General features: G+C 39.8%; 1 protein-coding gene and 1 pseudogene across 1 annotated transcript; both read right to left on the reverse strand.

The window, feature by feature from the left end:
• Positions 1-1,917: 1,917 nt before the first annotated feature.
• Positions 1,918-4,146, reverse strand: LOC106417965 (annotated as a pseudogene).
• Positions 4,147-5,534: 1,388 nt separating this feature from the next.
• Positions 5,535-7,615, reverse strand: LOC106416630 (probable cysteine protease RD21C). Its single transcript, XM_013857551.3, has 5 exons — positions 7,121-7,615; positions 6,764-7,002; positions 6,537-6,674; positions 5,956-6,390; positions 5,535-5,865 (listed from the first exon to the last, which is right to left on the reverse strand). Exons 1-5 carry the CDS (start codon positions 7,566-7,568, stop codon positions 5,773-5,775), a joined length of 1,353 nt encoding a protein of 450 aa, XP_013713005.1. The 5' UTR covers positions 7,569-7,615; the 3' UTR covers positions 5,535-5,772.
• Positions 7,616-13,425: the final 5,810 nt, after the last annotated feature.

The following is a 13,425-nucleotide window of genomic DNA, read 5'->3' on the forward strand; positions in this document are numbered from 1 at the left end:
CTTTAAAGACTCCAAAAGCACGCTCAACATCTTTTTGGACAGCTTCTTGATGTTGAGCAAATAAAACTGCTTTCGGGACTTGTGGCATTGAAATAGATTGGATAAAAGTTGCCCATTTCGGATAAATACCAACGGTGAGATAGTAAGCCAAATGATACTCTCTTCCATTGACAGAGAAAGTGACTTGCGGAGCTTGACCTTTTATTATATCATCAAAAACAGGTGAGCGTTCAAGAACATTGATATCATTTAAGGTACCTGGAGGTCCAAAAAACGCATGACATATCCATAGATCATACGAAGCAACCGCCTCTAAAACAATTGTGGGTTTTCCTGAACCCCGTGTATATTGCCTTTTCCAAGCGGTGGGACAATTCTTCCACTCCCAATGCATACAATCAATGCTTCCTATCATCCCGGGAAATCCACGGAACTCACCAACTTGAAGTAGACGTTGAAGATCAGCGGGTGTTGGTCTTCTTAGGTACTCATCGCCGAATAAATAAATTATTCCTTCCACAAAATGTTCCACACATGACCGTGTAGTAATTTCACCGAGTCGAAGGTATTCGTCAACAGCATCAGCCGCACTATCATATGCCAAGACACGAATGGCTGCTGTACACTTTTGAAGTGGAGAGAGACTAGACCTTCCGAGAGCATCTTTCTTTTGTCGAAAGAATTCAATTTCATTGGAGAGTCGATCAACAATACGCATGAACAATGGTTTGTTCATTCTAAATCGCCGTCGGAATAGATTTTGAGGATATGTTGAAGTTTCGCTGAAATAATCATTCCATAAACGCACATTGCTAAATAATCTTTAAAACACTAATAAATATGAATGAAATGAGAAAGTTAATTACTTGGGAAGTGATCTCAGTGAGGACCGAGACACTCGTCGGAGGAGACGCCATGAGGACTGAAGCAGACGTCGTCCGTGGTGGCTTTGCATCGTCGGAGGATGCGCCTTCAGGACAGAGAGAGAGAGAGAGAGAGAGAGAGAGAGAGAGAGAGAGAGAGAGAGAGAGAGAGAGAGAGAGAGAGAGAGATGTCGTCTATGGTGGGATTGGAACCTTCTTCTGACGGAGCGAGAGAAACGTTGTCCTTCGTGGTGGGTTTGGATCGGTGGTGGGTTTCGATCCTCCCTCTGTCACGGAGAAGACGGAGGAGACGCCGTGAGGAGCAAGAGAATCGTCGTCCTTCGTGGTGGGTTTCGATCCGCCCTCTGTCACGGAGAAGACGAGAAGACGATAACGAAGCCAGACGGAGTATCGGTGGTGGAGGATCGGTGGTGGAGGATCGGTGTGGTGGAGGATCGGTGGTGGAGTATCGGTGGTGGAGGATCGGTGTGGTGGAGGATCGGTGGTGGAGTATCGGTGGTGGAGGATCTGTGGTGGAGGATCGGTGGTGGAGGATCGGTGTGGAGGATCTGTGTGGAGGATCGGTGATGGGTTTGAATCACTCGTCGGTTTCGTCTCTCTTCGTGACGGAGAACACGAAGTGAGAGGAGAAAAAAGAAAGAAAGGAAAATTGAAAAAAAAAAACTTTGCCTATCCTGCTGACAAGTGTCCATAAAACCCCCACTAAAATCGGTAACCGAACAAGCTAATTAAAGATCGATAACTTGGGTTTTATTTTCTTTTCATTTAATTTAAATCACTTATTTACCCTAAAACCCCAATAAGGTTCAGCGTTAATGCTGGTCTTAGTCTTTAACAAATTAAAACTTGCTTCGGCCTGGCCATGAGGGAGGAGCGGTGTTTGGTCTCCTGATAGTACTTGGTGGCTTGGTGCAGCATAACGACTGGATATGCTTAGCTTAATTAATCTATTGAACTACACGTTTCTTCTTTTTTTATGAACTTTATCGCATAACACAAAGAATAAGAAAAATTTCTCTCTTTTTAAAATTAATTCTGAACAATGGAAGAACATGAAAGCCTTAAATAATTCTCAAAACCCCCTTCATGAGAGGATCGAACTAAATTAAAGATAACAAACAACACACATCCGAATTGTTGATAGAGCTTGACAAAGTCTATCTCAGAACAAGGCCCAACCAATCAACTGGAAAATAATTAAAGCCCCCAATTTAAACATACTCGGAGACAACAAACCAAATGCTGAGTTGGACTTGAGTGGGTACACAGGCCGTATAGCGACTCCACAATTCCCTGTTGAGTTGTGGAAGTTACGTTGAAGCGTAATGTATCCACTTTCACCCCAGTTTGCTCCCCATGAGTTACGGATAATCCAGTAGTCTTCACCTCTTTCTGTCGTTCCATACCCCACGACTACCACATTGTGGTTTCCATACCAATGATCACATGGTCCTGTAAACACACCCTAGATAAAGGAAAAGAAAATACAACTTAGTATTGGGTTTTTTTCTCAAAAAAAAAAAAACTTAGTATTGGGTTTTAAGAGAAATCAAGCTTTTTGGTGACGTAGTGAGTTGGAAGAATTACAGATTTGTAGAGTTTCATGTTTTCGGCTTCAACCATAACACTAATAGGTTGATGAGCAACAGCTTTCTTCAAAGACATCTCATCGTTATGAGGAGCATCCTCATAACTATCAATTGTAACATACCGAGTGGTAACCATCTACACCATGGACACAAGATATAACTTACCAAATTGAAACGATAAAGAAAACTTCAAAATGGTCGTTACACAAACCTCAATGGCCTTGCACGCGGCAGTATCATTCTCAGTATAAGGGTAAACTTTATCCGTTACAATACCACTGTTTTCGATAATGAACTCAAAAGCGTCGGCTGCGTTACCTCCTAAACATCCAAAGTTTCCGGAATTTCCCCCTCTGTCGCAATCCAAGAGTTCTTGTTCCGACAAAGATACTAATTCTCCTGTCTTGATCTTGTTTAAACCCTCCACCGCTCCAACCGCCGCGAACGCCCAACAACCTCCTATTTTGTCAACCGTAACCGCAATATATAGCAAATGCACAAGATAAATAAATAAATATAACGCTAAAAAATATTGAAAAAATATTTTTTTACCACAGTCTCCTTGATCTTTGACCGGAACAACTGCACCTTTCTCCAGTCAACTTCATCGGGCAAAACGTCTCCTTCCTTGTACAAGTACCTATCTCCTATCACTGGATCGCTTGTCCTTACCATCTTCCCCCTTAAGTGAATAGCTCGAAACTCATCGTCGGTTAGATCTGCAAACCGGGTCAATCCTAGTTCGTAAGTCCGCTCCGGGACCGAGTTGTGTGCTTCTATCAACTTTAAGTTGTCTTTGAAGATATTGAACCGTCTCTCTTTCTCTCCAAGAGCGTTATAGTTCTTACGATTCTCCACAAGCCACCGCTCGTACATCCGTTGAACTTCCGCCTCGCTCCGCTTCGTCTCCTTCGCTGTAACGCCGCCGAGAGACGAGGAAAGTAGTAACACGGAGAGGATCACGAGAGCTAAAGTTAAAAACCTTATAGGAATAGCCATTTTTTTGCTTCTTGCTTTGTTTCACTTGAGAACTGTTGCGTCAAAGCGTTTATAGCGTGGGAGATTATATTCTTCGTGGAGAAAAGTGGAGAGCGTGACAGATGAGATCATAGATGTGTTCTTCGTAGTAGGTGGGTGCCATCATTTTAATAATATTACTTGCATATTCTATTATGGAAAAAAAAAAACAGAAAGGAAAGTCGCATAACACGTGAATAATGATAGTCCCAAGAAATATCATTTTATAATGTTCTGTTTTTTACCGGTTAAATATATTTCAAAATTTCGGTCTGACCCTAATCAACCAATGGTGTTCTCAGAAACAGAAGAGGAATGGAAGTAGATTTTTTTTTTTTTTTTTTTTTCGCAACAAACGGCTATTCTATTAATCAAACTTGAAGTGATCTGGATAGCCAGACCGGAATAGAATAACCAATAAAACATAAAGGTCTATGGAAAGAACGTGCATTCCTATCTAACGAATCTGTAATCTCATTTTGGACACAGTAGAATTTTTTTTATGGGGCAAAGCACAAATAAACTTAAATATATAGCTAAGACATCATATTTAATAGGATAAAGTAACTAAAGTTTGAGGCATAATATGCAAATTTTGAAATTTTTGTGGTGGCACTTGCCACCTTCTTGGCTTACCTAGGTTTGCCACTGATGGAACCAAACATAAATTAGTGAACACTTGTTCGGATGCAGTGTGATGAGTTACTCTGATGAGCATTTGAAAAATATAATTATATAATATATTGTTCGTAGGGATGGGCACGATCTATCATGAAATTTCAATGTCCTTGAGTCGGGATCCATTGAATTCAAAAAAGTTATGATCAAGATATGGGTCCTCAGTCCTCTGATATATGTGGATATAATATAGTATTTATTTTTTGGAACACGATATATGTGGATATATATGGTACTATATCTAATCCAAATACATTTTTTTAAATACCATTAAAGTATACTGTAGAAAAAGATTAACTCTATAAATCCTTAGAACATATATATTTGATATCCAAGATAATACTCTAGTTTCGAGTATCTTATTTTCTGGAACATACACTATTGGAATGGATCTTGAATCGAGTTATGAATCCCAAATAATTTGTTCATCCCTATCTAGTAGGTAATCCTTATTAAATATAACGGCTAACATCTTAAGATACTGAAATATCAAATACTTCTTAAATACACATTTTGAAAGCAAAACCAGATCAAAACTCAGCCAACAAATCGACCGACTTGGTCGGGTAAGTAGGCATCATTGCTTACTCCACATTTCCCAAATGAATCATCGATGTTACGTTGGAGCTTAACGTATCCGCTTTCTCCGCAATTCGATCCCCATTAATTACGAATGATCCAGTAGTATTCACCGCTTGATGATCCATATCCCACGACTACCACACCAATCGTCCAAAGATATTCTTCCACATGTTCCTGTTAACACACCCTGAGGAAGAAGACAAAACAAAAACAGAGAAAATATGTTTCAAGAAAACATAATATCCAATTAAGATAATTTAATTTTTGGTGGGAAATTACAGATTTGTAAAGCTGAAAAGCTTGGCTACTAGCTTCAATGGCAACACTAGCAGGTTGATGAGCAACAGCTTTCCTTAAAGACATCTCATCGTCTATAGGAACATCCTCAATTCCTCATCACCATCGATGGTAACAACACAGTCTTGTTCTTATACAAAATGAAAAATAAACACATCACTACACGAAAAAAAATAGCAAAAATCATTGGAAATGGTCTTAGATATGCAGTATTGACATGAATCCATGTTGACAGAAGACTTTGAACACTACGTACTACTTCATCTGCCTTTGTGTTCCTTATACTCGGATGAAATTAAATCAAAATGCGGAAGAGAGTGGTTACATAGCATTTGAATTTGATTAAATAAGATTAGCTATTTCTGGGTTATCTGACTAATCACCACTGTTCTTCTGTTGATTTAACACGCTAATTAAGTTTAGAACTGTATAAAACTAAAATTTACACAAAGATGTATCGCTTAAGTTATAAGAGAATAGTATTCAGTTAACTTCAATTGGGTCAAATTTTTATTATTCAAAGGATACGAGAACAGTGCTGTGGAGCACATATCAGATTACTTGTTAAACATTTACATAAAATTCAAATCAAACCCATGATAAAGTATTAAAAGCTAATGAGCATGATCCAATCTTGAAGTGTCTAAAAGACAAAAGCCTGAATCTTGGACATTAGGGATGAGAAGCTGAAAACAATACGGTCCCTTTATTCATTACGTCTCTCCTCAAGCGCTGCTCACAAGCACGTTAGTAGCCTTCGTGGTTGCAGTCGCTGGGCCTCGGGTCAAAGCTTTTACGCTTAAGGGACTGTCTGCCTTCTGTCAACACCAAATTTCATAAAGAAATCAATCAAAGCAACAAAACAAAAGAAAAAGTCTGTAACCCATGAGAGTGAACAAGAAACTAACCATTCTACAAGTACCAGCCTTCAAGTCACAGACAGGGTACGCCTGAGGGCAGCAGCTAGATCCATCCTCGCAGCAAGTGGCTGACTCTAGCGGACAACATCCCCAGCTGTAGCATTTTCCTTTGTACTCATAGAGACAACAACAAGTGGACTTGGCTGGACAAGTGTAAGACTTGTCACAAACAACTGGTGCAGGTGGTGGCGGTTTTGGTGGGTTTGAGCCTGATGATTTGGTAGGGTACGAAGCCATCATTGCCACACCACATTTACCGGAGGAATCTTTGATGTTACGTTGGAGCTTAATGTATCCGCTTTCGCCCCAGTTTGATCCCCATGAGTTACGAATAATCCAGTAGTCTTGACCTTCTGAGGTTCCGTATCCCACGGCTACCACACCATGGTCCAAAGCTGTTCCACATGTTCCTGTAAACACACCCTGAAAAAAAAAACACCACAACATTAGTCGGAAGACATTTCAAACTCGGATCGGATCAGATAGTACGGTAGTATCTAAATATTAAAAAAACAACAAAATATATACTTTAATGAATTGTAAACCAATTGTTTTGTTTAGTATATTACCGATTTGTAAAGCTGGAAAGCTCGGCCACCAGCTTCAATGGCAACACTAATAGGTTGATTAGCAAGAGCTTTCTTCAATGAATTCTCGTTTTCAGGAACATCCTCATAACCATCGATGGTAACAACACGAGTGTTCTTCTGCAAGAAGACAAAACAGAACATAACACATGAGTATTACCAAAATTTAATAACCATAAACTACAAAAACATTAGCACTATGATCAAACCTTATCGGTATTGCATATGTTATCATCAGTAGCGGTATAAGGGTAATCTTCCTCAGTATCAATACCACCATTGCTAATAATGAACTGAAAAGCATAGTCCATGAGACCACCACCACATCCATTATTGTAACTTGTGTCACAATCAACAAGTTCTTGCTCCGACAGAGACACTAACTCCCCTGTCTTGATCTGGTTTATCCCTTCAACCGCTCCAATCGCCGAAAACGCCCAACAACTTCCTATTTATACTCAAAAAAATCATTACGTTCATTATTAACAGCGACTAAAAGGCAATCGCAAACGCAAACGCAATTCAAGAAACAAGAAACAAGAAAGGGAGAGATCATGAAGTCATACCACAGGATCCTTGATCTTTGACCGGAACAACGGCGCCTTTGGCTCTCCAGTCAATTTCATCAGGCAACGTATCTCCAACGTTATGTAGATACCTCTCTGACTTCACCGAGTCTCTGGTCCTCTCCATCTTACTCCTCAAGTAAATCGCTCGAAACTCTTCGTTTGTCAGATCGGCGAACCGGGTCAACCCGAGTTCGTAGCTCTGGTTCGGGACAGAGTTGTGCTCTTGCACGAACTTCACGTTGTCCATGAAGATCTCGAACCGTTTATCCTTCTCTCCTAGACCATTGTAGTTCTTGTGATTCTCCACTAGCCACCGCTCGAACATCTTCACTTCCTCGGGGTTCCGATGATCCACCTTCGCCGTGACGACGTCGAGAGAGGAGGAAGCTAGTAACACCGAGAGGGTCACGAGAGCTAGGGTTGTGAATTTGATTGGAGTAGACATTGTCTTAGATTTTGGTTATGTTTCAATGAGATTTGTGCAACTGTTGCGTGAAAGTATTTATAGAGAAGTAAAGTTTTGTCTTCGAGAGGGATAGATGTGTTCTTCGTATTGGCTCTGACGTGTCATTATTTTTATAATATACTATATAATATAGTTTAATCTGGAAAAGAGAAAGAAAAAATGTCACATCACATGGTTTCAGGAAATTTCGTTTTATTAAATACAATACTATATGTTAAGATTAGAGAGAATTGGTAATTCATAATTAGAATCAACGGGGTTAGCCTTTTTTCTTGCTTATTTTGTGTAAAGTCACCTATTGTTTAAACTGTAGCTTATATCGAATTAAAACTTAGATAAATCACTTCTTCTGATAGTTTATTTGTTTCATTTTTGCATCAAGATACTAGATTTTATATCAAACCTTAACACATGGTATGTTTTCATAACCAAACTTCTCCAGCTTTAATATTTACAGGGTGTTTCTTAGTTTTGGAAAACCTAATTTGAACCTTTCACAGAGTAGTTTATTACAGACTCTTCTAACCGTTCTCTGTAGGTACCACTATATACCAGCCTAACCCCAGTGACCCATATGTCATATGTGTTACACGCACTTTGGAAACTATAAAGTAACACATTTTGTATCAACATAAAATATTAAAAAATACAATTTGGAAGTCGATGATGGTTTACTATTATTGTAGGTTACACCAGCCAGTAGAATATTCCGTTCTCAATTATTTTATTTGTTGCTTGCACCCTACAAATTCGTATATTGATAATTTCAACTCGGAAAGTAGAACGAGGAACTGTTCGTTCCTAAGTCTTAGCTCTTAAGATCTCTATTATGTAAACCTCGTTCATATAATCTTGTTTTACCAAATCAGCATAATATTTTCAAAAGTTACTTATATATATGCGTCCTGCCATAGGGTACTAATACATTAATAATACTACCATTGTTATGTAAGTCTGTGACTATTGAAGCTTGAGTAATTTCATTCGTATTAAAAGCAAGTCAACTGGAATATGGTTGGATGTTTAGTGTTTTGTAAGAATGCAGTAGCGTCTCACGCTATATAGTTTTATAAATTATGGTAAAACTAAATTATTTATAAAGTACTGCCGAAGTAAAAAGAAAAGAGTAGAGAGAGAGAGGACGGAAGGAGTCTGAACGGCTGGTAAGGAACAAGGGTGAGGTTCACCGGCTCCAGCAATCGTCTCTTCCTCCTCCGCCTCCTCCGATTCGTACGTTTCTGTTGACGGAAGGAGTCTGAACTACCAAAGCCAACGGAGATTGAGAGGAGGAGGAGGGAGGGGGTTTCGTTGCAGAGGCCACCGTGGGTAAAATCGGAGCTGGTGAGAGGGAATCTCGTGGAGATTGTATCGACTGAGTCTCGTCTTCTTCCTCCATCATCGTCAGATCGATGCGAAATTCAAAGTTTTTGAGTAGATCTGAGATTGTTCTCACCGGCGAAGAAGGGATAAGATCGCCGGATGAGTAATCTCTCCGTTATTGACCCGATTTTAAATTGACGGATGGAGGAGGAAAGAGCGGAGACGGCTGAAGAATTCGGCGAGGAGAGAGAGGAGCATGAGAGGGAGTGCCTTGTCGGAGCTCTGGATTGGAGCCATCATCCAAGGTGGTTTTCTCGCTTGGAGGGACGACGCGCTCGCGTGGAGGCCGTGGCGTGAGAAGATCGGATTGCATGTTCGAGTTGTGGTTTCGGGAGATGGAGGCTACCACAGATCCGTCGTCGCCGGCTTTTCTCCGGGGGGTGGAGGCTCCTTCAGCTCTGCCGACGCCGGTTCAAGTTCCCGAGAAGGGAGTCTTCCTTAGATTTACCTTCGCCGGTTTGGTGACGGAGTGCGGATGCTTTCATAGATCCGCGCTGCCGATGAGAAACCCGAAGCTTTTGGGTCAAGGTTACTATTGTTCGTTTAGTGCGAAGCTAGAAGTGGTTACTGTCTAGGTGGTTCTGGGACAGGGCGGAGGAGTTCTCGTTTTGATGATGAAGCTCTCCGCCGAGGTGAAGTCGGTCAAGTCAACAATTAGGTGGTTCTCGATGCGCGCGTCTAGGGTTTTAAGCGGTTCAAAGGCGGAGGTGATCTCGTGTTTCGATTGATCTCTTCCGCGTGTTGATAGTGCGGGTAGAACGATGATTTCTCTAGTGGCTGGAAGTTTGGTTGTGTCGGGGGAGATCTCGATGGTTTGAGAAAGACCTCCGACATGATGTAAAAGCAAGGAAAATAGGTGGTTTCGGCGGAGGCTCTGCGGGTATCTGAGCTCCGGCGAAACGAGCGGTCCGGCGATCTCTTCCGGTTTCTTCCGGAGTCGATGAAGGGAAAGTTGAGACGGAGAAACGCATGCCGGTCTGAATGGTGTAGATCATCCCACGTGTCTTTTCCTCTGCTTCCTTGTTTCTCTCATGGGCCTTGATCGTCCGGTTTTGTAAGGTTGGGCCGACGGGCCGTCTAAGTTGTTTGGGGCTTCGGCCGTATGTTGTAGCTCGTTTATGTTTGGGCCTTTGGTGTTTCTGTTGTATCTGGGCGTGGCCATTTGCTTTTAATAATATAAACCTGATGGAAAAAAAAAAAAGTACTGCCGAAATCCTTATCAACTATTTTGAAGATTTTAAAAGAGGATTCATCTAAATATTATATACACTACTTGTTCAATAATTTAGAGGAAAAGTATAACATTTCAATGTTCTTCCCAAGTTTTATATATTATATGCAAGTGTTCTAAAACATAAAAACATAATAACATAATCAACGTATGTCAAAGCATAAATTAGAACACATGGATCTTTTTATTTACCGGGAAGTCAAGCTTTGATTATGTTATTATGTTTTTGTTTAACTATAATAGTTACGGTTAATATTTTTGGTCTCAGAGAATGTAGTTCTCATAAAGTTGAATCGTTCTTTTTGATGTTGTATAAGTCAAGAAGTGAGAAAGTTGGTTAGATAAGATCATAGATTCATAGGCAACGTGATAAATGGCCGGACAACGTGCAAGAAATTTATTTTAACTAGCGTACCGACTTACTTAATTTTTATATAATTAAAGATAAACGATGACTCATCTTTGCAAGACAAAAGGATCATCATTGATCATGAAATAATGTTAATTAAAAAGACTTTTAAATCTTTATCATACATAGTCCAATTGAAAAATAATTATTTCTGACCCGGTGACATACGTTGGATTATTATAGACTGTAGTAGACCGCTTCTATTAATTGATCCAATACTTCTTTCATGGACTATAATTAGTCCCTTCCATTACATCCTGGGCCAATACTTCTTTCTGATGCTTCTTTGATTCTAAGTTCTAACTAAAATAGTTAAATAACGATCGTATAGGCACCAGCTAGTCGTTTTGTTTGTTTAATTTCTGATGCTTGTTTGTTACTAGTGTTTAATTGTAAGTAGTATACAACATTTTCATGCTTTTGTCAACTGAATATAACCGGACAACATAAAGCTTTACTGCAAACACCTTGCCAGGACTTCAAGATTCTTGGCAAATCCATCTCAAAATCTAAAGTCATCTAATAGGTCGTTTGCCGGGGTCCTTGGACGTCCAAAGCTTGGTCTATTAGATTCAAACGGTACGCTGTTCTGATATTGTTAATGAATTAAGTATGATTAATTACATGTCAATGGTAATTGGGGGTGGGAGGGGGGAACGACTTAGTCATTGTTCATGTCATTGCTCGTATGATACATGCATGCATCGTGTTGTTTCTTTCTGTCTTAACATATAGTATCTACATAGAGAAAGATAAGAAAGAATAAAAGTACAATCCAAAGGAAAAACAAATAGACTGGATAAAAGCTTCACGTTAATATCTTTATAAATAAAGTTGACTTTAGTCCCTCCACAAGCGTCCACGTCATCAGATATAGGAGGGCAAAAAGATGCCACGTGTCCCTTATAAAAACACAACGAGCATATGTTTTCGTTACGTTCATTGGATTGAGTTTTTATCTTATATATGTTGCTGCTGGCCCATTCGCATGTTTTATTAGCCTTTTATTAAACTTTTTCTTTGCAGCCCAATTAAGAGTTAGGTTTCTCACCTTCTTCTCACCTTCTTCTTCTATGCCGATTTTCTCAGAAAGTGAAGCTTCCATCGACGAACCGTTACGCCTCCACCTTCCACTAAAATACCCTTAAATCCGAGCTTTAAAGCGATTATCCCACTACTCACAATTTAAAGCATTCAATCGACCTATTTGCATTCCAAACTAATTAACTAAAGCTGCAAGTATAAATATCACACCTTGCACCGATGAACAACACAACTTCAACGAGATCGAGAAGAACAGTTTGTTCGAAATATCGATTCCGACAATGGCCAATTCCTTCACCCTCTTTGCGGATGTGAAAGCCTGGCGCTGCTCCAACACTTCGGAGGTTCGTTTGCTGCATTTTTTGGGAGGCGAGGAACGTTAGGAAAGTTGGTGAACTCATGAGTCTTGACATGGTACGATGAGCAGGTAAGCACCTCTGTTTTCGATTGAACCTGGCGGTGATAACATCCATTCAGATTGTCTGATCATGTAATTGGCTCCTTTCCAACAGTCAACTGTTATTCAAGGTTCCGTAAGTGTGAACCGTGTATCCAGATTCAGTCAACAAACAACTTCGTGGTATGTGTCTTTAGTTTGAGTACTGCTTTTGTTTTTTGTGATAGCATGTGTTAACTTAATCCCATTAAATCATTTCTCATATATAATTGGTGAGCTAAGTTCAATCAGGAGCACAATCACCGACATTATATCGGGGCCCAGTGTGTAATGCTAACTCTGTGTCTAAAAAGGTACCTTGAATTGTTTAACCTCCATTTGTTACAATAGATACTCTAACGTATACTTGTGACTCTAAAACTTTGGTTTTTGTTTTTTTTTGCAGGGATGTAAATGTTCGTGTTAGTATGTTTGACTATTTTGCTCTTGCATTTCATAAAAAAATGATAGCTACGGGAAATAGCCTAAAATTGTGCTTACCACCAACATTAATCCTAAGATAGTTGGGGGTAAGAGACAATCTTTTTTCACTGTAGTTGCATTTTAACATAGGTTCAACAACAAATCTATACAATAGAGTGTTTGTTTTGAACTGACATTCTCTTAAAAAAAACCATATGCGTTGTCAGGCCGGTTAGTTCTGAAGGCCACTTCTGGCACACATATCTACTTTGATTCTGAGACAGCTGCACGAAAAGAAGAATTTGACAAGTAAGTCCCCTCATTCTGATTAGATAATCGCAACTTTGGTCTTATCCTGATGAAATGGAATATCTACTTTGTTCACTGTTTTTCAAGCTCAGCCCATTGCAGATTAACAGGCGATGGAACAGACCAGACAGCGTCTTCATTAAAGCTGGTTCATGCCCAAAAAATTGAACCTCTAACCGTTGCTGGGCTTAACCAATAGGTTATTACTGCTGATCCTCAGGTGAAGTTTGGTCTATTTAAATTTAATATTCTTTTAGATTATTCTTCTTATTTGTCTGCTTCTTCTGCACTTTACAGATAATCGAGTTTCTTTGCACAGCTAAAGTGACCGGATGTTCAAAGAAACTTGTCCGAGAGATATATTCCTTCAAATGTGTCGCATGTGATGAAACTAATGTTGTGGCTGCACTCAAGTAAGAAAATAGGTGTTGATGCTCAGGTTGACACTGAACTGCCTCGGTCCCTTGCTGAGATTGTTGGGAATACATACACTTTCCAGCTCAAGTTAAAGGACTTCAATTTTACTTCAAAGCACCAAACCTTCACCATTTCTGGCGTCTTTCCTTCGAGAGAGCTTGGACCTGCGCCAGCCTTTGTTGTGAAT

Source organism: Brassica napus, chromosome C5 (genome assembly GCF_020379485.1).
Source record: "Brassica napus cultivar Da-Ae chromosome C5, Da-Ae, whole genome shotgun sequence".
NCBI classification, from domain to species: domain Eukaryota; kingdom Viridiplantae; phylum Streptophyta; class Magnoliopsida; order Brassicales; family Brassicaceae; genus Brassica; species Brassica napus.